Source organism: Aspergillus fijiensis (assembly GCF_003184825.1).
Source record: "Aspergillus fijiensis CBS 313.89 unplaced genomic scaffold BO72scaffold_8, whole genome shotgun sequence".
Taxonomy (NCBI): Eukaryota; Fungi; Ascomycota; class Eurotiomycetes; order Eurotiales; family Aspergillaceae; genus Aspergillus; species Aspergillus fijiensis.
The window spans coordinates 732,725-755,535 of NW_024468984.1; the positions used below are offsets into that span (position 1 = coordinate 732,725).

The window sequence follows — 22,811 nt, forward strand, 5'->3', positions numbered from 1 at the left end:
TCTTTTGGCTGTCCTCGCGGATGGCCAATGATGCGCCAGGTTCCGAAGATCCTGTTTCCGCAACTCTGATGGCAAAACCCTCTTCTACGGTACACTTTGGATGTGATCTCCCTCGTTGTCTCTCGCTAACACAAAGCGGGCCACTGTGTGATCGAACCAGCCCGCCCTGTCTAATCTGCCACTGCGTACCTACGACCTGTTGATTGACGCGGCGCGTAAGACCTCTTTCCCAAGATGATCAGGTAGTGGGCTGGTATTGAAGCGCAGCCTCATTGTTCGGATTTTCGATATCGGAAAACAACGCAAGTTCAGGCCAATACCCCTCTTCCATGGCAGTCCATGAGTAGGTGTATCCCTAGTAAGGAGCATACTCATAAGTCATGTGTCGTACTATGTGAGTTGCCTTGTCATTCCAAATTTGTGTGTCCCCCGTTCAGCCCTCAAAAGCTTTGCCCATCGCTTGTTATATCCGATCCGATGTGAGGCGGGCAATAATGACTATAGACACGACACGAGCGAGCACCGACCAACTACATTATGTTTGCAAGAGGAGAAATCAGGGGGGTAGCAATAAGAGGCAGTCAGAAGGTCCACCACAAGTTGAGCAAAACAAGATCAGACGCTCCGGCAGGAGTGGTTTTCGTGTTTTGTGTATTGCGGTTTTTTCTTTTTTTTCTTTTTTCTTCTCTCTATTTTTCTTTCGCCTCCCGAAGCCCTCCATACCTTCATTGCTTGCTTGAGGACTTTCGCGATTGATCATCCCGTTGTCTGACCCTCTGCTTCCAGATCAATTTCCTCCTCAGGACTTAGGCATTGGGCTTTTGGTTCTTTCCCTCTCCATTCTGGGTAAACCCCAATCTTCCAAACCAAAGACCTGAGTCTCTCTCCCTCTCTGCCCATAATCATTCTTCCAGAGCAGGGGAAGAACCTCGGATGGCAAAAAAAAGGTGTGCAACGGGGGGGGAGTGCCAAATGACAGCACTGTGGCAGTGCATGTATCTAAAGCATATAATGGGGCGCGCTAGACCCTTTTAGGGGGTGGAGCACGCCCAATAGGGCCACTTACAATTGTTGTTGCTGCGTCCGCACAACGCACGGTGGAGCATGGAGTCCATAGTACATCCGGTGCATTCGGTACCCGACTTTCGCTCAGAGCAGTCTAGGAGTCTAGGTACGTAGTAGGTAAGCCTGGTAAGGTCGTCATGTAGATTATTAAAATCCGAGAAAGGGTTTGGGATGACGCTTAGCGTTATTGCGAGGGGTAGGGTGCAGCAAAAAAAAAAAAAAAAACGTGACGGGTATTGGGATCGGTTATTTTGCAGATTTTAGGTCTGTATGGGTGGGAATGCAGGCAAGGTGATCTCCATGGTCTGGCTCTGGTATTGTAGCGGAGGACTGATGATTGGGATGTACGGAGTACTCATACTCGTGAAAAGAAAGGCACAGTGCTACCTACTCGAGTACTCGAGTACTACGGAGAGTAGTCTAACTATCTCGCACCTTCGCACCGTTGGGATTCCCAGGAGAGAGGCCCTGACCCGCAGTACTTCCTTCTGGTGGGTTGCAGCGGCCAGTCGAGCTTCCTCATGCGGCGATGCGAAACGATACATATCCAGATCCAACCTAACTTACTTATCACTACATGAGGGTAAAAATCGACCTTACTTCAGGAATTATTATATTCTCACAAGTTCATCAAGTGAGAAAGTGTGGGAAAGTCCACCGAACAGCATACGTAAAAAACCTTGGCTTGAGTTCACCCAATTCCCACCCTGGGCGGCTCTATCCGGTACCTCGACTGTTTTGACGACGCTCCGCAGCGGCAAGACTGGATATGGGATGTGGATGGATGGATGGAGTTTGTCCAAACCAGAAAAGCAAGCTGGGATTCGAGGAGACTAAGTCCGAGCCCGCCAGCCCGCCAGCACTGCCTCATTCCATCCCCAGTTCCAATTGTCCTTGCACTGTCACCACCAATCCGGTTAGTCAATGCCCTTCACCGCTCGGGGATCCAGAATCAGTCCTCGAGCTGTGAAGGTCAAGCAAGCTCCACGCTTGACTCGCTTGGACCCATGCTGCCTGGTTCTGAATGCTCTTCTCAAGGCAGAATGCCGTAGTATAGTCGATTTCTCCAAAGGCTTAACGGCCATTTTCTCGGTATTGTGGATGGAGAACGCTGGGATCCAAACACGTGGAGTCGTTCGTCAATGCAGGATCCCAAGAGCCTTATCGCCTGGGGGGGGGGCTTTCGATAACAAAGACATTTTGACACTACGATTTTCATAAACGTCACTCAGTCAGTCAATCGAGACGCGACGAGACGAGACGAGAGAGAATAGAGCCAATCCCGAACGAACGAAACCAACCTACCTCCACCATAATCTCAACCCCTGGGCCCCCTTTTTCTTGGATTTGTATGGACTTTTGCTGTGAGCCAATGCCAGGGCTGCATACGGAGTAGAGGCAGAGAAATCAAAGAGTAGAGACAGGTACGCAGCACGTCGTAACCGAATATACCGAACACACCGATTATACATACACTTCCATAAGGCGGATTAGACTTTCCCTGGCCAGGAAAAGAACCGGAAGAAACACCGCTGACGACATGCATGACTTTTTGCCTCTCATACTGTACGGTACCTAGGTTCGTGGGTGTATCTAGGCATGTGTGGTTGAAAGTGATCGAGTACTCCGGAGTACAATCATGGATCTAGTGAGCTGATGCTAATTGACACTTGTGAGATTAAGTGTCGACTAAAGCTCCGGCTGATCCATAAGTTACCTACCAGCCGGTCGGCCCCTTCTGCCAAACGGTGTGTGGTCTAACTCAGATTCGTATCATGGTCATTGATACGATCGCATTTGTCGGTGACAGACAATCAATGAACTGATGATTGATCGAGCTGTCGATTGCCTTGCGCGAAGGCACACAGCTCGGAGGCCCTTCAGTCAGTCAGGTATGTGTATTCTGTACCTAGGTACTGTATGCCTGTAAGTGCAACTATGCCCCCGGAAGTATGGGAACGCGTATTTTAACTTTGGTAGTACCGCCCGAGTATTGCTGGTATCTGATCTGACCTGCGATCTGGAAATGTATGTCAAGTAGATTTTGCTGCTGCAGACAACCAGATACATTGACAACAACGATAAACAGAACTGTTCACTCTGCAATAGTGTTCTCATCAATTCTATCTATCTCATCCATTCCTTAATATTGCTGTGACATTGTGGGTTGAGTGAAGTCTGGAAGGTGTCCACCCGGACCAGACTATAGGGTGAAACGGATATTCAAATACAAGGTTTGGTATCAGTGCTGGGGGAACCAATACCTTCATCTGGGTTTTCTGTCCTTTCCTGATCAATTCTCATTTCATTTCATTTCGTTTCGTTTCGTTTCATCCATTCATTCATTCAGTCATTCAAATCAATTCATCCACCCCATTCATCATCATCATTCTTCTGTCTATGTCTCTCTCTTCTCTGCCTCTCCCTCTGTGATAAGCTCCTTTCCTCCTCGTCCATCCTACCGCCACCACCACCACCACCACCACCAATAACTGGGCGCTTACACGAAAGGAAGGGGAAAACAAAAAAAAAACAAAACGACTGTGAGACCAACCGGGAAAACCAGGGAATCTGGTTTGGATTTAACCTTGGGTCTGACAGACAGTCAGTGGTTTTGGACTCCCTCCCACGAGCCCTTGAGCCTTGTAGGGACCACCAATAAGACTGGGGTTTGCACCACCCATTCATTATTCATTTCTCTCTCTCCCACCTCCAAACTCGCCTCAACTTAACTACTCGCACTCTTCACCAACACCTACAGTTACTACCTTATTACAGCTCCTATCCTTTTCCCTTCTCCGCGCATAACTGCCGTGCAGTACCCAAACTTGGTGTCTTCCTCTTTTCCTCTTCTCTACATTAGTTTCAACCTTGACCTTCACCCGCATTGCGCCTCCACCCGCCCTTGACCTGGGTCTCTCTTCGCTTCTCGTTACGGAAAGCAGCTGCATGTGACATTCGATTCTCCTTTCCTGAGTCTTTTTGCCTCCCTTCTCCATTCATTTACAGCTCCTACTTCTCTCACGCGTTCTACTGCTTGCTCTTTTCCGAACCTCTGGTCACTCCGTCTTCTGGTCGAACAGGCTTGAATCTAGGCCAGAGTAATTCGAAAAGACCTAACATTCTCTGAACCCTCGAGGATCTCGCATGGTCGATCGATTCTCGGTTTCTTCTTCTCGTCCCTGGTTAAACTCCAGAATTCCACATCTAATCGCACTACTTGTTTAAAGCTTCTCAGTATGCTCGGCTGTGTCTGCGCCGTCTTCCGTCGATAAGTTGCCGCTGCTGGCGATTTGATGGCACACAACCGCTTCTCCGGAGTAATGCGCAACTGCGAAAGAACCCCATCGGTATCAAGGACTTTTAACTCTTCCCCTCTTTCGACCTCGGAAGTCATTCAGGTACCTCTTGATCGAGGTAAGGCCGACTTGCCTCCTGCCCTAGATATATGAGGTCATATCCACCTGACTTGTCAAGCACCCGAAGACAACTTTCCAATCTTGCGATTGCGGTATCGCTACCGACTCGCCGTTTAAATTAAACCAAGCTGTTCGTTGGTCGTCTTGCAACTGCTATCTAGCATTCGGCATAGTTGCTTTTGTCTAGTGTCGGAAGTTCGTTTAGCCAGCCACTTTTATAGCGGCCGTAACGGGCGCACATCGGAACATCGCCACTTCTGTCCAGCCTCAAAACTGCGAGTCTCACTGGCACGCTTCAGCTCTACCTCAGCTTGATCTTTTCGGGCTTGCCGATGAGCAGCTGTTTGTGGTTGTTGGTGTACGATGGACTTGCCGCGAATCTCGCTTCCTTCGATTAACATATACGACTTTAACAAGGATAGTGAGCCTCAAACTTCAAACCTGCCTGCACAGCCATTAGGAACGATGTCTGGAAACTCCTATCCATCCCACGGGCCTATGCCTATTCGCAACAATCTGACTCCGAATTTCGCCCCTCCGCCACTACCACCGCCGCCCCGAATTAGTGATCTCGAAGACGGCTACGACGCTGGCTGGTTGCACGCGAATTCCCGAGGAACGACAAAACTCGCCCCCATTAATCCTAGCTCGAGCCTGTTCGGTGGTCACCGCCGGCCTGAAGCAGTGTCGCTAAGTGATCGCATGGCTCTCGACGACTTAGACGGCCGGCAAAGTGGGTTCCCACTATCCAGGAGCCCTGAAGCGCACATTCGGATTGAACCCCCACCGCCCATGGACGAGGGCTTCCGGAATGCGATCTCTATCAAAAGCCCAAGTCCAATCTTGAAAGGAGAGCGAGATTTTTCGCGGAGAAGTGTGAAAGATTCATCAGATGCGTACGATCAGCACCTGCTGTCGAAAATCGGAAAGCCACTCTCCCCGCGCCAGTCTATCAGCGGTGGAAGCGAACCTAGAGCCACCCTTTCTACACTCACCATTCCTACACGAAATTATGGCGGCATCCCTTCGCCTGGAGGCTCGGACAGTTCGGCTCTCGACGTAAGATGGCCTGGGCCTGGAAGCTATCAATCAGGGGGGGTCTCGCCTGGTACTAAGGTTGGATGGAGGGATTACATTGGGGGCCGCAGCCCCAGTGTCGAGAGTAGCGCTCCGTCATCTGCCGTCGATCTCGACCATTCAGGGTATCTGCGGGAGGTATACCGCCGTCGCGGTGGAACAACACCTTCATACGATGAGACTATCAGTCTTCCCAGCCGCTCACACCGAGGTAGCTACGATCATGGCGTCTTTTCGGATATCGAAGGCGATTTCTCCACGGACGAATCGCTCCCGTCCCGCATGGTTTATCTTCGGGAAGCCACACCGCCGTATTCGGATGCTTCGAAATCTTCGGGGTTGAAAAGAAGAGCATCATCTCCTCCTCGTGAGCCGATGGGTGACGATCGAAATCGACTTCATATCATTACCAGCAACGGGGATCTCACTCAACGAAGAACTAGTGGTCAACCGTACACGAACAATTTGACCGTCAATTCTGGTTATGTTGCCGGTCACGGGAGCCATTCGGCGGCCTCATCGTTGAGCATACGGACTACCGGATCTTACTCGTCGGCGGGACTATCTGTGGGAGGCAGTAGCATGACCAGCTATGATCGTTCTCCCGGAGGGCTTTCACCCAAGTCTGACCTTGATACCTTTCACGACAAGTCTATCATGAATCCGACTTCACCCGCTCACATGGTTGCACCACCAGTCGCACGAGTCATCCAGGGACCTAGCATTATTGAACCTTCGAGTGTCGAAACCGCGCGCAAAATGTCTTTGCAGACGAATCATCCTGCACCGAAGCCTACAGGACCCAAGCTTGGCGGATTGTACATTTGCGATTGCTGTCCTAAGAAGCCGAAGAAATTCGATAGCCCCGAGGAGCTCCGGTAAGCTGCTATCCTTTTCTGAATCTGGTATGGGAAATGTCTAACCTGAAAATGATGGACAGTTCGCATGAGATGGAGAAGCAATATTCATGCCTTTACTGTAACAATAGGTTCAAGAACAAGAACGAAGCCGAACGCCATCAAAACTCGCTCCACTTGCGACGGCATTCGTGGTCATGTGCTGCTCTGTCGAGTTACCAAGCAGCATTCCATCCCTCGTCCACTTCCGGACAGACCGGGGCCGGTCCGTCACATGACACCTGCGGCTACTGCGGCGAGGAGTTTCCCAATCATCCCCAACCAGACTGGGACCGCCGATTCGAGCATCTCACCGTCGTACACAAGTTCGGCGAATGCAACAATGCGAAGAAGTTCTTCCGTGCAGACCATTTCCGCCAGCATCTCAAGCACAGCCATGCAGGCACGAGTGGGAAGTGGACCAATATCTTGGAAAATGCATGCATGAAGGAGGAAGCTCCGCCAGAACCCAAGAATGGAGGTGTCTCGCTTGCGAACAACAAGATCAACGAGGTACTTGGTGGTTGCTGACATTTAACATGGCTCCGCCGTGTCGATTTGTGGGACCACAGAATCCCTTACTCGATGGATTACGGACATATTTTTTCTCGAATTTACCGAGGACTTACTGCTCGCCTGGTCAGTCTTTCCTCGGCCTCCAAGATCCGTCACGATGACTCTCCTGTCACATTTCGACACGCGGCATTCCGCCGGCTGGTGCAAAGACTGCCGACATTCTAAGTGCCGACTCGACATCAGTCAGAACAATCGCCCGTTGCTGCTTCCGGCGAGTCGAACCCAGTGCGGGTATGTCTGGCCAAGCGTCGGCCCTGAAATTACTTTTATCTTGAAAATATCGAACATCTTAGTGGATGCAACGAATGGTTCCATATCACCGAATCTGGGTCTCTTACATATGAGCCAAAGACGTTGGATCAGTGGCGATTTAATGTGACACGACAACATGCTCTTCTTTATTTTTATTCTTGTTTCTTTACTCCCCATGTATCGGTTTTGGGCAAAACAAACGGAGTCTAGGGGGCCGGGCTCGGGGGAAACGGTGGCGGCAAATCAATCTGGCAACGGGGTGCGGTCGATTTCCAACATTATTTCATGTTTGTTTGGGGTCAATAGCATATGCAAAAACTCCTGGGTCTACTCTGTCTGAACGCTTGGTTGTTTTTCTACCTTCTGTTTTGTTCTCTTTCTCTCTTCTGTATCTTCACCTTTAGCCAGCCCTTGTCATTGTGTCAGCCAGGCCCATTTCTGTATAGGCCATGAGCATGAATTGTGTTTCGTGACTTAGCTGGTGTTAGGGTTGGTTGATGTACATATTTTTAGAATTTCCGAGTTTCATTTCAGACAGAAAAAAAAAAAAAAAGTCAAGATCGAGGTCCAAGAACCAATCCAAACCATGGGATTCTTGCCGGCGACGAGGGCATTTGGCCGAAGTGATGATGTCATAGGACGGACTCGACAGGAACTGCCGGGCTACTGCAGGGCATGTGGGGAGAGCAATTGCTTACTTCGTAGCCTAGTGTCATAGTGTTAGGCTTCATCATTGTATACTTGCCACTCCCCATTCCCCAATGCCGCGGGTGGCTCCGAGACAGCCTTCCCGACTTGCCCCGGCGACAGAAGCCGAAGCCGGCCTGTCTCTGCCGAGCCCGAGGCAGCATCATCCTTTCATCTACATATCTCGTATCGTCGGGCCTCCATAAACTTACTTACTTACTTCCCTTCACCTCATTTTCTGAACCTTGTAGCTACTCTCGGTGACACCACATCATCGTCATGTTCGGCCTCAGTACCAGACGGTCCGCCGTCGCCCGTTCGAAATGCCTCTCCAGCACCATCAACCGCGCAACCACACAGCAGCACCCGGCACTGTCACCGTCACTGCTCGCAAGCCGAGACTTCCACACCAGCCGCGCCGATGCAGCCCACCCTCCTCCGACCTGGCTGCCCATGCGGGTTAAGACCCCTTGGATCGAAGCCCTGACCAAGAGCCGCGAGGCGGCGCAATCAGGACAGGCTGGTGCGCCTTATACGTCGGGGAAACCCGATCTGACGCCCAAGAGGATGTCGGACAGTTACTACAAGGCTGTTCGTAAAACACGTCGTAGAACCTACTTACACGGTTACTGACTCTATCTCCAGATTCTCCCCCTAGCCCAAGATAAGTGGCTTTTGGACACCTATCTCAACGCCTCGGGTCATATCAGGTGCGTTGTACTCCTTAGCCTGTAGAAGGAAATTCCTGCAGACACAGAACTGAGACGGAACAACAGACTCGGATCTTTGCTGATGGATCTCGACGCGCTGGCCGGCGTCATCGCCTACCGACACACCGGCGACCACGTCACGACGGTGACCGCGGCCGTGGACCGCATCACCATCGAGCACCCATTGATGGAGATCTGCGACCTCGAGCTCAGCGGCCAGGTCACCTACGCGACGGGGCGGTCGAGTATGGAGGTGTCGCTGCAGGTGGCCAAAGCCCCGCCGGCCGGCGAGGAAGCGAAGCCCGAGGACGTCTTGATCACCTGCGCGTTCACGATGGTGTCGCTGGACCCCGCGACCAAGAAGTACGTAGCTCTCTCAACGACCGACAAGTCAACCGTTGCTAACCACGAGGCAAAACCTGCAACCAGACCCGTCCCCATCGCGCCGCTCCTCGTCGAAACCGCCGAAGAGCGCCTCCTCTACAAAAAGGGCGAGGAGAACTCGCGAGCCAAAAAGGCCCTTCGCACGCGAAGTCTCCTCGAAAAGGCGCCCAACGAGCGCGAAAGTAACCTGATCCATTCCATGTGGACGAAGGAGATGTCCTACCTGAGTGCGTTTCTGTTTAACTTTCCCCCAATCCCCCCAACTCACCCCAATTCTAACACCCCCGGAAAGACCCCTCCTCCCCGGCCGTCCGCCCCTCCAACACCATCTCGATGAGCGACTCGGTCCTCAAATCCGCCATGATCATGCAACCGCAGGATCGCAACCGCCACAACTTCATGATCTTCGGCGGGTTCTTGCTGAAGCAGACCTTCGAGCTGGCCTTCTGCTGCGCCGCCTCGGCCAGCCACGCGCGCCCCAACTTCGTCTCCCTGGACCCCAGCACCTTCGAGAACTCGGTCCCCGTCGGCAGCGTGCTGTACCTGCGGGCCACGGTCGCGTACACCGAGCCCCTGGAGATCGGCGGCGGCCAGTACACGAAGGTGCGCGTGCGCGTCGACACCAAGGTGCGGGACGTCGCGCACGGCTCCAAGAAGCCCACGGGCATGTTCAACTACACCTTCCTCGTGGAGAAGGACGTGCAGGTCATGCCGCGCACGTACAGCGAGTTCATGGTGTGGACGGACGCGCGCCGGCGGTCGGAGAACGCCGCGGCCATGGCGCTGGCGCTGGGGGCGGCGAAGGAGCCGAGTGCGCTGCGCGGGTTGCGGGATAGTGTTACGGAGTAGTTACCTTGTAGTTCTTCTTGTAGTAGAGGAAAGAGGAAGGAAAAGCTATGGCTCTAGGGTGGGGTGGATGAATACCTACATAACCAATTGGAATGGGATTCCGGCTGAGTTTCTGTAGCCCATAACGGCCGTAACAATACTTGATAACTGTATAATATGTGGATGAAGTAGCATTTGGACAACTCCCAGGGAAAATCACATGAAGAAAAATGGACCGGACCATCAACGGTGGATGATATCGGACTCCCCCGGATTCAGGCACCTCTCTCGCCCGAGAAGTGCGTCTGCGTCTGCGTCTGCGTCTGCGTCTGCGTCAATGTGAAGTCATCCATCCCGACCCAAATCTACAACAACAATGGAAACCTCTCTATAAATACCAATTCCGATCGCCAAGAACATGCTCATCAAATCATCCCTCAGTACTTAGAATCTACAACACTATAGAACTTATCGAATTGACTACACAGATAGAGTCTTAGACCTTACTCCGACTCCCGAAGAACAAGAACACAATGAGCGACCCGCACAACCCGAACATCGAGAAACGCACCACCCCGCAGTGGGCATTATACCAGCGCGAGAACTTCTGGAAGGCGAATGAGGGGCAGACCCCGCCGTTCAATACTGGTATGTACTTAGCCCCGTAGTTGCAAGATTGGAAAGTATGAATTTGCATGCCCCGACTAATCCTCTACACTGCGCGATACGTATAGATCCCACCAAGCTCGAAGAAGAAGCCAAACGCAAACTGAGTCAGGGCGGATGGTACGCACGCAGCCCTTTACCCGAACTTCCCCATGAAGAGACCCAACTGACCGGCGGGGGGAACAGGTACTACGCCTCCTCGAACGCGGGCCAATCGACGACGCACCTGGCGAACCGACAAGCCTTCTACCGCCACCGGCTCATCCCCAACCAGCTGGTGGACACGAACCTGCGCGATACGTCGACGGAAATCTTCGGGCACCGCGTGTCCGCGCCGATCGGCTTCGCGCCGATCGGCATCAACGCCATCTACCACGCGAGCGCGGAGCGCGCCGTCGCCCGGGTCGCCGGCGAGCTGAAGCTGCCCTACTGCCTCTCGACGGCGGGGAGCACGCCCATCGAGGCCGTCGGCGCCGCCAACGGGGCCGGCAACCCGCGCTTCTACCAGCTGTACATGCCGCACGACGACGAACTCACCCTGTCGCTCCTGCGGCGCGCGTGGGCCGCCGGCTTCGACGCCCTGATCCTCACGACCGACACGTGGCAGCTCGGGTGGCGGCACGACGACGTCGCGAGCTCGAACTACGCGTTCTACCGCGGCATCGGCGCGGATCTGGGGCGGACGGACCCCGTGTTCCGGCGGCGGTGTCAGGAGGACGGCATTGACCCGGACAACGACCAGGTGGCCGCGTCGACCAAGTGGATCGACTCCGTGTGGCACGGGCGCGCCTGGTCGTGGGAGAAGATCCCCTGGCTCATGGCGCGGTGGCGCGAGATCTCCGGGGGACGGCCGTTCGTGATCAAGGGGATCCAGTCCGTGGCCGATGCCAGGAAGTGTGTTGAGTATGGGGTCGATGGGATCGTGGTGAGTAACCACGCCGGTCGGCAGGTGGACGGCGCCATTGCGAGTCTGGACGCGCTCGAGAATATCGTGGATGCCGTCGGGGACCGGATCTATGTCATGTTTGACTCCGGGGTGCGCGGCGCCAGTGACGTCGCCAAGGCGCTGGCGCTGGGCGCCCGCTTCGTCTTCGTCGGCCGGCTGTGGGTGTGGGGCCTCAGTATCATGGGCGAGGAGGGCGTGCGCCACGTCATGAAGTCGCTGCTGGCCGACTTCGATATCCTCATGGCCGTCGCGGGGTTCAATCGCGTGGAGGACTTTGATCGCTCCGTTCTGGGTATGTATCCCTGACAAAAAGGTGTGGGGTGAATGGAAACAGCTGACGGTTGCGATCAGAATCATACCCCAAGTCGTACACTTTGATACCGGATCGGGTTCTATAGGCTGTCTGCCATAGTGTAAGTGGACCCTTCCGCCACGCTGTATAGATAGAGCACATAATCGTGGTGAGGGCTTCTCGGGGAAAGATGAAACAATAGCTCAGAATTTAAGGTTTTGGTCAGGAAGAATAACTCTATTTGTAGACTAAGAATAGACTACCACATGGGTTATCTTCGGAAATGCGTGTGCAGAGGCGCAATCTACTACAGTAGATGAAAGAAGTGAAGTTTTCAATGTTCCCAGTATGTGCAAGAAGGCCAAAGTTTGGTTGGTTGTGGACAAGGCCGTCTACAGCAGAACAGTGCATAAGACGACCACAAACGCAGGCAGGTAGTATCTGGAACCCAGTTGGGTTGTTGCGCCGCTAGCGACCACGCCGGTGGAATTGGTCGAGCTGGAAGATGCAGTAGACTTGGCGGACGAGCCAGAGGATGAACTGCTGGTCTTGCTTGAGCTGGATGATGTGGTGTTCTTGTTGTAGGCACGGGCCGCCAGACCAACCCGCGCCGCGTCGAAGTCGAACACGGTGTAGACGTTCTTCAGGAAGACGTCACCCAGAAGCCAGATGTTATCTCCGAACAAGTCGTAGCTGACAATCGTGGAAATGCAGCTAGAGTTGTACTCGGAGCCGATGTAGTCCTCCGGCGAGATCGTGTAGTTGACCCCGGAGAAGGCCACCTGGACCTCGGCAGTCGAGTTGCACGGAAGCAGGAAATAGTCGCCGTAGGCGGTGGCGTCCGGGATGAGCGCGTGCAGCGTCTTCGCGTCCTTAGAGGGGAGCATGGCGTACGATGTTCCCGTGTCGATGATGGCGGATTTCTTGGTAAAGTCACAGGCATCTCCGTTGACGTAGACATCGTCGACGGGGATGCGCCAATAGTTCCCCGATCCAATCACAGTGTCCGTGTACGAGATGTCACCGGTGTACTTGTCCTCGTCCACTCCCCCGATCGTGACGGTGCCATCCTTCTCGCCGCTCTTGGTTCGCGAGAGAGCGAAGCCAACGACGTTGGAATCGAAGTGTTTCTGGTCTGCCACAGCGTCCATGAAGGTGGCAGTGTTGTACGCAGTGTCGTTGGAGCGGCCGAAGCCCAGGATCCCGTCCATGGCGTATGATTCGAAGTTGTTCGAGGCGTTGGTGGCCAGTCCAAACGTGAATTGCACCTCCACGTCTGCAATCGTCACGTTGTCCGTAGCCAGTACGCCGCTCGCGGACCCGGAGCCGTAGCCGACACTCCACTCGGTTGTGGTCACATTGATACTCGAAGAGCTCGTTGCATCAAAGGTGTCGTGCATGCTGCAGGCTTTGGTGGTGCAGTCGGAGCTGAAGACCCACGAATTCGTGCCACCCGTGTCTAGCATCAGATAAAATTCCTGCGCTTCGGAACCAATCTTAACCACAGCGAAATAAGTCAGGTCATTGCCGTTCTGGTCGAGAGCAGCGGTATCGGGCCAGGAGGGCGTCTTGGATAGGACGATATCGAAGTCATTGCTGCGACGGACAGGGGCTCTCTTCACATCCAGCGTTATGGGCTCATCGGTTTTAGTCTGGTCTTGGCTTTTGGCAAGTGCATCGCTCAGTGATTCCCAGGGCAAAAAGCGACGAGACGGGGTGTGTTTTGCGGCCGGAAGATCGAGATTGAATTCATAAGGGATGAAGGCGAAGACCGCGGTCCAGATACAAGCAGCGACAAGAAGACATCTGGTTTGATTCATGATGCGAGCACGATTTAGAATCCCTGAGAGACGACCCGGAGACTCATTTGCAAGACGGCTCGATGTTAATCAAGTGCCGGAAGCTTCGGTTGTACTCGGAAAAAAGAAAGAAGGTTCAGTTGCGATGCAATATGAAAAGTTACAAGAGTATGCTAGACCACACAATACTGCTCTGGATTAGATAAGTGAGGACAGTGATAGACTCGTGGATTTCTAAATCCGAAGCAGCGGGGGAAAAGATCGACTCGCAGTCTGCAGTGAAACAATGAAGCAAACGAGAGGCTAATGAGCAGAATAGCGGAGAATAACGATGGGATGCAGCAGCAAGAGCGCAACTGCAACAACAAACAGCAAAAGAATGTACTGTACAGGGTGAAGAATAGAGACTGAGAAGAAAGTGAAAGAGGATGAAGAAGAGAAGTGAATTGAATGTGGATGTGGATGTGGATGTGGAGGGACAATCAGGAAACTACTTTTAGCTGATGCTCCGGATCCACTCGGCAGGTTTTCGGAGCGGGAGGACGGACTGCCACTGGCTGCCACTGGCTGCCGCCCTGCGATCCAGACCCAGATCTTTTTTTCCCCTGAGTTAGCCCACTTCAATTCCAATTTCATGCACCCTGCAGTGTGAGTGAGTGAGTGCAGATACACGAATTGCAGGTGACATGGAGCAATATATTCTTTCCCAATGTTGCAAGAATGCGAACATCCAATGCCCTAGTTGAGAGTTATTCGACCTGTATGTGAATATACTTGTCAATCGCCTCCCACTGTTGCTGACGACGACCCCTTCAAAATGCGTACCACTGAGGGGTTCTGCACTTGGCCTGCAGTCGACCGTTCCAGTCACTCTGGGCTGCGTCACTTGGCAACAACAGTGGATCCCATCAAGTGTTGTTCCCAATGCCAGAGCATAAGCATAAGGAGATGATTCCTCATATTCATAATAATACTCATAACAATGCCAGTGCTGCTGACATTTCATCAGAGAATACAACTAATACCAGCCACCAGTTGCTAGATTCATCTACGGTACGCTTCGTGCAACCACAATCTGACGGACAGCCAGATCTTCCTCGAGAACCACCGAAGACTCCGGGCCTGATGCTGTAGGCGGAGTGCTGACTGACGGTGACTGCCGTGCACTGTAAGGCCCAGCACAGCACAGCACCGCACACAGAGCCTAAACCGACCAAAGTTCTGACGTCTGGAAATCCTGCTAAATAAAGCCGTGCTGCCTGTGCGAGGGTGTTCGTCTTCTCAGCTCATCTGAAACATCACACGAGCTGCGATCGCATTTATCTGTTTGATTTGATTGAGCCGAGACCCCACCGTTTGAAGGTCACACAAGCACATCGCATCGCCCTCTGCCTCTCGCTGATTCCACACCCAACGCATGAACGGAATGGACTCATGAGAGGGGAACACAGAACGAGGAGTTGAAGAGCTGTCGATTGGCCCAAGGAGTTCGACAGCAGTCCCCCGTCGGGAAGACTGATGATGATGATGACCAAAGTCTGAAAAAGGAGAAACACTCGCAGAAAGGGAGCGTAGGTGGTTTTCTAAACAAAAATAAACTGTCTCATTTATCTTCAGGTAGGCTGTAGCCGAGGTAGCTAGCTAGCTAGCCTGGACCATCGCGCTAGTCCTATTTCAAAGCTTGGACTTGGCAGGCAGTGTCAACAATGGGCTACATCCGTTTGCTCCTCTACACATTGACAAAATAACCCAACAAACGAGAGTACTTACTGTACACTATGCCCCATCAAAATACACAACTTAATGCACAAAGCATATTCATGCACAACCTCCACCCAACCTCTCAAAATACAAACAGACCCAGCGATGAATCGACTGCCGGCGCACCTCCCCGGGCAGCGATCAGACGATCCCCCAACGAAGTATACTGACACCCTCACTCGCCCGGAGCACCCTGCTCCTCTCCTCACGGTAAACATCATGCGTTCAAACGACGGGGGTGGGTAAGTTAGTGGAAGAACACAATTCCCAAACCCCTCGGGAGATATCGGATAATCTTTGATGCTGGGGGGGGGGAGTCATTCCCTTCCACCTGGCCGACATCATGAATTTTCCCTTTCCACCCGAGATCGACCTCCTATGGCGGTATGTACATAGAAGAGGTTCCGCATGCTTAAAGTTTATCCCTCATTGCCGAATGCCGAGGGAGGCTTTTCTTTTCCCACGTACCTTCGGGTTGAGAAAATATGGGGTGTGGGAACCTTTGGTCGGACTTGGGTGGTACTTCCCCGGCGGCGGTGACTCAATTTCTCTGGGGTAATTGACTTAGTGGCCCTTCGAGAAGGATTGGTTCGGTTTATCGGAGCTTTTTACTATGTATGTGCAGTGTCTATGATCATGCGTATGTGAAATATTGGTCTGTTATGTGTCGCGTGGGCTGGATGATGGATGGATTGATTGATGTTCTACATTATTTTAGGAAATGTTGTGGTGACAGATTAATTCGATGCTTAGGTATAGATCTGTCATTTTTTAACACTTTCAGCTTAATCTGGTGATAACACTATGACTATAAAAAAGGACAACACAACAAACATCACGCATCGCTAGAGACAATCACGACATTCTGAAAATGGGATAAAATCGATCCCCGGGTGGGACGCATCACTTTCTGACAACAGCCGGCTGTCTACCTAAGATGTCATCCACCACCCCCGTCCACAGCTCGCGGAACACACCAGGCTCCTTCTGCTGGGTCGACTCCGCCCCGAAACGGGACTTGCCCACCGCCTCCGTCAGCGAGAAGGGGTCGATGTCCACCGAGTGGTTGTCGACGACCTCCGTCATCGGACTGGCGGAGACATCGGCCGCCCCGCCGGAGACGGTGTAGATCTGGGGCTTCATGGGGGAATCCGCCGCGGCCGCGCTCTGGTGGGAGTAGAAGTCGGGGACAATCGGGAATTGCGGATCGGCGCGAGCGGCCGGGCCATCGAGCTCCGCCAGTGAGGGCATGTAGGCGAAATCGACGGTGGACGAGTCACCCACGGTCTTCATGGACCGGGAAGTGTTGAATTGACGGCTGTGGGTTTCTCTGTTTCCACACGAGAAGTCAGTTCCGAGGATTCCCAGTTTTACCGAGGGAGTGAGAGAGAGAGGTTCAGGGGGAACATACTCGGAAACAGAATTGCCGCTGATACGGCGCATGGCGATGCTGAAGGCGCGGGATTGAAGGAAGTCATGGTTCTGGAGACGCTCGACAAGCTGGATTGAGAGTTAGGCCTGGGTTCAGTGTACGTCCCTTCCATGGGCACGGTGTAGGGTAGAATGATGAGTATGGCACTTACCTCGGCTTGCGTACCGCTGCTCCTCAAGGAGCGCTTCTGGCACTCGTTCTTGAGATCAGCAATGGTGCGGCTGGAGTACAGAGAGGTTCGGTCTGAAACGTTGGCCGGTTGCGCCGAGTGGACGCCGGTAATGTGCAGGCCCCGGCGAGCGCAGGGGAGGGTGGTAGCGTGGTGCTGCGAGAGCAGACGAAGAGCACGCAGGGAACTTGAGCGAGGAGCTGCCATTGTGAATCGTTGGAGATAGCTGATAGATTCCTTGTAGGGTGATGGATGAGGATGGCAGGTGATATACTCGATACACCGAGATGGTTGAGTTAAGGTATGTAGGGTTATCGGATAAGGCAGCGCCAAGTATACAGTAAACAAGACAGGTAGGGTAAGCTTGGAGTAGACAGATGCGAGTATGAGTATATGTATTTACACAGTCACCAAAGATGGGGATGAAGTAAATAAGAGAGTAAGAGAGTAACAGAGTAGGAGAGTAGAAGAGCAGAAGTAGAGAATGGGAGGAGAAGAGAGAGAGAGAGAGGAAGAAGAGGAGGAAAACGAGGGAGGAAGCCAAGTTTAAATTCCTGGGGAAGCTAGCTGTAGTTACTGCGCAGTACTTCGATGACCAGCCGTTTTGCAGGAACCCGTTGGGGGGGAGGGGGGGAGAGGTGGGTGAGTGAGTGAATTGAATGAGCTACAGCCTACAGCCCCGGCCCTACTGTAAGTTAGACCTTGCCTTACTTCACTTTGCTTTACTTTGCTTTACTTTGCTTCTTCCCTTTACCCACCCGCCCACACGACTGGGGACACACTGGGGGCGGGCGGTCTAGCCAAGTCTAATAGTGGTAACTAAGATGGGACCACCATCTCGCATCCCGACCGACTAGTATACTCTTCTGATGTCCTGCTAGACAAAATAGGAAACCAGAATGCTTGGGCATTACTCTTATCGGTGATCTTACTCGCATCTCTTCTGATTTGGGCCTCTCGCTTATTCCTCTACCACTGCATCTTCCCATCAGGGGGGTCAGGCCTTGGAGAGTCGGTCTTGGAAGGTAACAACTTAATATTAATCATTTAACCAGTTGTCCCAGAAATGGGCAATGACAGGTCATGGGAGGGGTCAACCATGGTTAGCTACGCAAATTGACTTGACTCCCTGCTCGGCCTGTTTCTGCCTATTTCTTTACATTTTTTACATTACTTACAGACTACATACCACCCAAGACGGGACCTGCCCTCTGCAGATGTAATGTACTGTACCTCCAACAGGCCTGCATATTTGCTCTCGCTCACACCATCAGGATTTGCTTGCCGGCGCTACAAAGGACGCTGCACAAGTATGTATGGAGCAGCCAATGAACTCTCCTGGGCGGACAAATCACTAACTTTCCGGTACACCGGGAGCAGAGAAGTTACTTAATTGTCAGTTGAATGGTTGGCTACTTTCAGGGATGTGCTTGTTTCTCGAGGCAGATAGATTGGGGTCCCCTCTCGCATCCTCTCCCCACCTGCGGCATCAGCGGTACTGCCGGTGGACGTGCTCTGCATATCAGCCAGGACTTACTGAAGCAGTGAAGCTGATCCTTTCTTGTCTGGAAAGCTGGATTTTTTTCATGATTACCCCTCCCGATGATTTTAAGATCATCAGGAGTCCTGAAACCACCTTTCTCCGCATCATCCTATCAAGACCAGCTTCAACAAACGCCCCGGACTTGGCGGGAGCATATGGAATTATTGGGTAGTGACTACAAACGAGATCCAGTACAAACGCTGAACTGCACTTGGCTTGTGACAAACAGAAACGAGGGTAATACAAGGTTTCTTTCCAGTGTGGTAGTATACTCCGTTTGACTCTCACTCCGTAACTTACTCCGTGATAACTCAGATAGAGAGAGAGTGGAGGGGGGGGGGGGAGCCGTGACGCAATGCAGGATCAGCCAACAACATTCGAGAAGCGAGCTAGACGATTCAACAACTAAGTTACTGGTACCTACGGAGTAGGTACCTAGTATTTACCGAGGATTCGTGTCCAGAGAATCTGATGATGTTCCGCCCCACGCTGATTGGCAGGTCTGCAAAGGATCACCGCGATGGTCGCCAATAGTAACCTTGAACTAAGCACTCCAGCAGATGCCAACAAGCTCCTTGCCTGATTGATCTGGCCATCCACCGGGCCGGAGAAGGACGAGTCCCTCCAAGGCTCAAAGGCTGAAAGTGTTGAGCACTTGAAGAGGGCGGTGAAGTGGGCCGGGGACGGGAAGGGGGAGAAAATGGGGCACGTGAGGTCGATCTGGGTTGCCCGCCCGCCGCCGCCGGCTTCCCCGGTGGATCCTCCAAACGCCTAAAATAAGGTACTCTGATATACGCTGTAGACCCCATACCCTACGGGGTCCCCCCCCCCCCTTTGATCCTGCTGGAATTCAGCAGAAGTTTGACCTGAGTCAGGCTGAACGGTCAAGGGAACCTTGCGCCAACTCACTTCTAGCACACTCGCTTCGGCCGGCAAGGCATCCCATGTCCGAAACTCCCAAGGGACGGATTTCATACCACTTTCCCTTTTCAGTGATCGGAGAGCCCTGGTCTTATCGCAGCTGATTCTGGTCAATCTGGGCCAGTATCAATTAGGCGCTTCCATGAGATACTACGGTGTAGCTCATTGATACGGCTTATCATGCCATCGTTCGTCGGAGCACGGAATGTGGACGGCGAATATTGTTTCCCTGTCAATCCCTCAGTATGCGCCGTGACTTGGCATTCGTGAGTCGCGATACGTATTCATGTATAGGCTGCTCATTACTTGTGTGATATGCGTGGAATCGGCTTCCTCTATCACGACGCATCCTGCATGCGATGACTAGTCAACCTGCGGATTGCTTAGTCTTAGTTCGGCGCTTCTGCGACTCGACGGAATGGTCAGCAATGCACCCATGCACGCATTCATGTCCGAACAGTGATCTGTCAATCATGATGACACACTGCAAATCACTTGGTCACGACGTTCTTCATACTTGGGTCTATGCTGCAGTGGAGAAAAGAAACTGGTAAGGGAAATCGATCAGCCGCGCAACCCGGTGGGAGTGTGTTATCTCCCCCTGATCGACTAATCACTATCAAAAGGTTCCCCCGCCATGAGCTTGGGGACGTAGCTTGGCTCCACTGCATGCGGTGCCCATACCAGGGGTGTAGCAACGTGGCTGGTCGCTCATCGATTGCTCGCGAAGCAAGGATACTTCTGCTCAAATTTACCGATGGGTCTGTGGAAAGTCCGGACATAGATCGACTTTCCACAGAATCGATTGCAAGAAACGCAGCCAAGCCACTTTCCTGCCATGCGGATCATTTACCCGTGGATGTGCCGGGAACCGATGCTTATCGCCCGATTGATTACTGTAGCTTTGAAGCATGTAGGTGGATCACCAGGATAACATTGCCAGGGTAGGCTTATCCCCACAGTTCACTGCTCTCGGTGGTGCATTCGATTTCACTTTTCGCATCGCGCTCTACGAGTTCATCTCTCTCCCGGGCCAAGTGTTCAAGTTAGATTAGTCTATGATATCATTTTGAGCCAACGCTGTCTACTGCTGGTCATGATAGATGCTTCCCGCCTATGTTCTTCCGACAATTCAATGGCAGCACCTTTACATCTCGGGCATTTATTCGCCAGCTGGATATGCTTCAAAAGCTCCCGGACAAGTTTCGTCCGTCCATAGCGCATAGCAAGGGTCAATTGCTGCTCTGCACTGGTGTCTAGAGGTGTACCTCTGCGAACAAGGGAGACCGCAACATCTTCCCGTCCAGACATGAGGGCCATGTCAAGCGCAGATGATCCATTGTGACGCGCAGTCACCAGCCTCGGTCTCAGATCCAAGAGACAATCGATTACTTCTATACGCGCAAGCTTATACGCAGCCTGTAGTCTGAGAGCACAGTCAGGAGTCTTCGGCAGGATCTCCGCTCCGTTCTTGGCGGCCAGGCGGAAACAGGCCGCCCCCCAGCTTTGAGTGCAGCAGATGACGAAGGTGGAGTCATGAACGAATCTGGCCCCGGCCGCCAGCAGCATCTCGAGGACCCAATTCGGCGAGCCACGGGCCCCACCTACCGCATAATCCAATGCCATCTGCCCCCCGGCTGTTGAACAAACAACATTTGGGTCAGCATTGTACTGTAGCAGGAGCTCCGTGATATGATACTGGCACTCCTTGATGGAGAGATGGAGCATTGGGACTGCGTCCAGGTCAACTGAAATGGCACTGACCCCGGCCTCCAGGAAGAATTTGACAACGTCGAGTTGACCGGCGCGAACAGCTTCCGCAAGAGGCTCGCGGATGGATCTTCTCCACTCGGCATCTCCAGCGAAGCGATGGATTCGTATCTCACCGTCGTCCCCATACGATATGCGCTTATCGTAGACTTTCTGAGGCGGGAGGGCACCGATTCTGGCTCTCTTCTGAATCTCGTTCCAAAGGAAGCCATATTCCTTGGGGAGTGAGAGGCCCAATCGCACGAGCGACGTGACATCCAGAAGCTTGATAATCTGGAGGTGCAGCTCTGGCGGAATGGTGAGGAACGTGGCAGGCTTGGGTGTCACCACGGTGAATGTCCCTCGCTGAGCCATGATTGTCGTATTTGATGGAAAACAAAGGAGGATGCTAAAGTCGCAGGCTTAGAATTACAATTACTATTCGACTCCAAGGTAGATTCCCATGTCTGCGTTTTATAGATTGCCAGACCACAACGCCGCACACTCACAAACAAAGCCGCAATGCCATTGTTTCAGGTTTCTGGATTGATTTGTTTCTTGCTTTGATGTGGCCGATGAGAAATCCGTGCTCTCCCCGAGCTGAGGTTCACATATTCTGAATGCATTGATGGGATGTGGCGATCATCGAGGTCGCTAGCCATTAGTTAGTCATTGACAATAACGTATTGTTGGGGCCAAGTTTCCGATAAAGGGACTTTTCAACATATTTTCTCTATTGCATCTGTGGCCGCATCCCCGGTCTTTGTATGGATCCATTGTGATCTCGCTTCAACTTCGTGGATGAATTGGACTCCCAAGACGCTCAAAGACTTCACCATCTTGTGGGAACAAATTGCTTGTCATGGTCTCATGGTGGATCAGGCTAGTGCGGTATGACAAGCGACAGGTGGCAATTGATCCCGGTCCCTGAGGAAGCGATCACTGCCAGGCATGCGAGAGCATGCAGAAACGATGCTTTATCCTCCTTGAACTTTTGTCTTACTAATAGATTGCTGTCGATCGTCCGCGAGACCCTGGTCCGCGCTGTGATCTCTTAAGGGAATTCCACAGTACCTTTACTCCTCATGGAACAGGAGCGATAGAACTTCCGCGCTACTCGCGGCATTGGCATGGCACTAAAGCCAGCGACACTGTATTTGGCCTGTCTCGAGTAGAACAATCTTATTGCTTCTTTTTAGGCAGGATCATTGATGAATGCGAGCTCATTGACATTGACATAAATCAATGGGACTTTTCGACTGCCGGTTCAGTGCAACACCCCGCGGAGTGAGGGCATGAGGTACTAACTAAGTGTTTCCTGAAGACAAATCCTTCGAGCTCAAGTACGCCTTCCATTCTTCAAGGTGCCAGAGAGCGCGATAGCAAATGAACGAGTGAATTGCAACACATGGCAGCCGTGCGGGGATTATTGGGCGAGGAGGCATGGGCAACCACTGAAAGCGTGCCGGCAGCGCAGTCGATGATTGGTCTACCCGAAGTATACGCCGATGCGGTGATTCTTTTGCCCTCACTACCTCTTAGTCAGTTCTCACTGCCAGTCAACTGGACACTCTACCTCTCTCTACCTTAGCTACCAACTAACTACTAATCTTCCGCTTATCACCAACTGGGTCCATGT

General features: G+C 52.5%; 9 protein-coding genes across 9 annotated transcripts; 5 read left to right on the forward strand and 4 right to left on the reverse strand.

Moving 5' to 3' along the window:
• Window positions 1–2,335: 2,335 nt before the first annotated feature.
• On the reverse strand, window positions 2,336–2,777 carry BO72DRAFT_287501 (uncharacterized protein). Its single transcript, XM_040940337.1, has one exon. It carries the CDS (start codon window positions 2,609–2,611, stop codon window positions 2,384–2,386), a length of 228 nt encoding a protein of 75 aa, XP_040804745.1. The 5' UTR covers window positions 2,612–2,777; the 3' UTR covers window positions 2,336–2,383.
• A 1,679-nt stretch (window positions 2,778–4,456) lies between these two features.
• On the forward strand, window positions 4,457–7,102 carry znfA (putative C2H2 finger domain protein). The gene is made up of 2 exons (XM_040940339.1): window positions 4,457–6,439; window positions 6,502–7,102. The coding sequence occupies exons 1-2, from the start codon at window positions 4,848–4,850 to the stop codon at window positions 6,986–6,988; spliced, it is 2,079 nt and encodes a 692-aa protein (XP_040804746.1). The 5' UTR covers window positions 4,457–4,847; the 3' UTR covers window positions 6,989–7,102.
• A 1,149-nt stretch (window positions 7,103–8,251) lies between these two features.
• On the forward strand, window positions 8,252–9,915 carry BO72DRAFT_370816 (putative acyl-CoA thioester hydrolase; the record flags this gene model as incomplete). The annotated part of the gene is made up of 5 exons (XM_040940978.1): window positions 8,252–8,563; window positions 8,618–8,682; window positions 8,749–9,045; window positions 9,112–9,293; window positions 9,359–9,915. 5 exons carry the CDS (start codon window positions 8,252–8,254, stop codon window positions 9,913–9,915), a joined length of 1,413 nt encoding a protein of 470 aa, XP_040804747.1.
• A 256-nt stretch (window positions 9,916–10,171) lies between these two features.
• Window positions 10,172–12,047, forward strand: BO72DRAFT_287751 (L-lactate dehydrogenase). The gene is made up of 4 exons (XM_040940341.1): window positions 10,172–10,542; window positions 10,629–10,680; window positions 10,747–11,798; window positions 11,858–12,047. The coding sequence occupies exons 1-4, from the start codon at window positions 10,428–10,430 to the stop codon at window positions 11,902–11,904; spliced, it is 1,266 nt and encodes a 421-aa protein (XP_040804748.1). The 5' UTR covers window positions 10,172–10,427; the 3' UTR covers window positions 11,905–12,047.
• Window positions 12,002–13,913, reverse strand: BO72DRAFT_287639 (pepsin-like aspartic protease). Its single transcript, XM_040940340.1, has one exon. It carries the CDS (start codon window positions 13,616–13,618, stop codon window positions 12,191–12,193), a length of 1,428 nt encoding a protein of 475 aa, XP_040804749.1. The 5' UTR covers window positions 13,619–13,913; the 3' UTR covers window positions 12,002–12,190.
• A 2,173-nt stretch (window positions 13,914–16,086) lies between these two features.
• BO72DRAFT_445314 (uncharacterized protein) lies at window positions 16,087–17,620 on the reverse strand. The gene is made up of 3 exons (XM_040944012.1): window positions 16,942–17,620; window positions 16,770–16,858; window positions 16,087–16,688 (listed from the first exon to the last, which is right to left on the reverse strand). The coding sequence occupies exons 1-3, from the start codon at window positions 17,164–17,166 to the stop codon at window positions 16,262–16,264; spliced, it is 741 nt and encodes a 246-aa protein (XP_040804750.1). The 5' UTR covers window positions 17,167–17,620; the 3' UTR covers window positions 16,087–16,261.
• A 445-nt stretch (window positions 17,621–18,065) lies between these two features.
• BO72DRAFT_287803 (uncharacterized protein) lies at window positions 18,066–18,794 on the forward strand. Its single transcript, XM_040940342.1, has 2 exons — window positions 18,066–18,269; window positions 18,340–18,794. Exons 1-2 carry the CDS (start codon window positions 18,182–18,184, stop codon window positions 18,672–18,674), a joined length of 423 nt encoding a protein of 140 aa, XP_040804751.1. The 5' UTR covers window positions 18,066–18,181; the 3' UTR covers window positions 18,675–18,794.
• An 836-nt stretch (window positions 18,795–19,630) lies between these two features.
• On the forward strand, window positions 19,631–20,425 carry BO72DRAFT_287819 (uncharacterized protein). The gene is made up of 2 exons (XM_040940343.1): window positions 19,631–19,973; window positions 20,050–20,425. Exons 1-2 carry the CDS (start codon window positions 19,783–19,785, stop codon window positions 20,369–20,371), a joined length of 513 nt encoding a protein of 170 aa, XP_040804752.1. The 5' UTR covers window positions 19,631–19,782; the 3' UTR covers window positions 20,372–20,425.
• Window positions 20,343–21,806, reverse strand: BO72DRAFT_287829 (ankyrin repeat domain-containing protein). Its single transcript, XM_040940344.1, has one exon. The coding sequence runs from the start codon at window positions 21,545–21,547 to the stop codon at window positions 20,480–20,482; it is 1,068 nt and encodes a 355-aa protein (XP_040804753.1). The 5' UTR covers window positions 21,548–21,806; the 3' UTR covers window positions 20,343–20,479.
• Between the last annotated feature and the right edge of the window lie 1,005 nt (window positions 21,807–22,811).

What these genes read in the sequence shown, in the direction of transcription:
- BO72DRAFT_287819 (XM_040940343.1), top strand. Translation starts at nt 19,783, where the DNA reads ATGACTAGTCAACCTGCGGATTGCTTAGTCTTAGTTCGGCGCTTCTGC. An exon ending in GCAGTGGAGAAAAGAAACTG is followed by an intron (nt 19,974 to 20,049) that starts GTAAGGGAAATC and finishes CACTATCAAAAG; the next exon opens with GTTCCCCCGCCATGAGCTTG.
- BO72DRAFT_287751 (XM_040940341.1), top strand. Translation starts at nt 10,428, where the DNA reads ATGAGCGACCCGCACAACCCGAACATCGAGAAACGCACCACCCCGCAG. An exon ending in GACCCCGCCGTTCAATACTG is followed by an intron (nt 10,543 to 10,628) that starts GTATGTACTTAG and finishes CGATACGTATAG; the next exon opens with ATCCCACCAAGCTCGAAGAA. An exon ending in AAACTGAGTCAGGGCGGATG is followed by an intron (nt 10,681 to 10,746) that starts GTACGCACGCAG and finishes CGGGGGGAACAG; the next exon opens with GTACTACGCCTCCTCGAACG.
- BO72DRAFT_287803 (XM_040940342.1), top strand. Translation starts at nt 18,182, where the DNA reads ATGTACTGTACCTCCAACAGGCCTGCATATTTGCTCTCGCTCACACCA. An exon ending in CTACAAAGGACGCTGCACAA is followed by an intron (nt 18,270 to 18,339) that starts GTATGTATGGAG and finishes CACCGGGAGCAG; the next exon opens with AGAAGTTACTTAATTGTCAG.
- BO72DRAFT_445314 (XM_040944012.1), bottom strand. Translation starts at nt 17,166, where the DNA reads ATGGCAGCTCCTCGCTCAAGTTCCCTGCGTGCTCTTCGTCTGCTCTCG. An exon ending in GCAGCGGTACGCAAGCCGAG is followed by an intron (nt 16,859 to 16,941) that starts GTAAGTGCCATA and finishes CTCTCAATCCAG; the next exon opens with CTTGTCGAGCGTCTCCAGAA. An exon ending in AGCGGCAATTCTGTTTCCGA is followed by an intron (nt 16,689 to 16,769) that starts GTATGTTCCCCC and finishes GTGTGGAAACAG; the next exon opens with AGAAACCCACAGCCGTCAAT.
- znfA (XM_040940339.1), top strand. Translation starts at nt 4,848, where the DNA reads ATGGACTTGCCGCGAATCTCGCTTCCTTCGATTAACATATACGACTTT. An exon ending in GATAGCCCCGAGGAGCTCCG is followed by an intron (nt 6,440 to 6,501) that starts GTAAGCTGCTAT and finishes AATGATGGACAG; the next exon opens with TTCGCATGAGATGGAGAAGC.
- BO72DRAFT_287829 (XM_040940344.1), bottom strand. Translation starts at nt 21,547, where the DNA reads ATGGCTCAGCGAGGGACATTCACCGTGGTGACACCCAAGCCTGCCACG.
- BO72DRAFT_287639 (XM_040940340.1), bottom strand. Translation starts at nt 13,618, where the DNA reads ATGAATCAAACCAGATGTCTTCTTGTCGCTGCTTGTATCTGGACCGCG.
- BO72DRAFT_287501 (XM_040940337.1), bottom strand. Translation starts at nt 2,611, where the DNA reads ATGCATGTCGTCAGCGGTGTTTCTTCCGGTTCTTTTCCTGGCCAGGGA.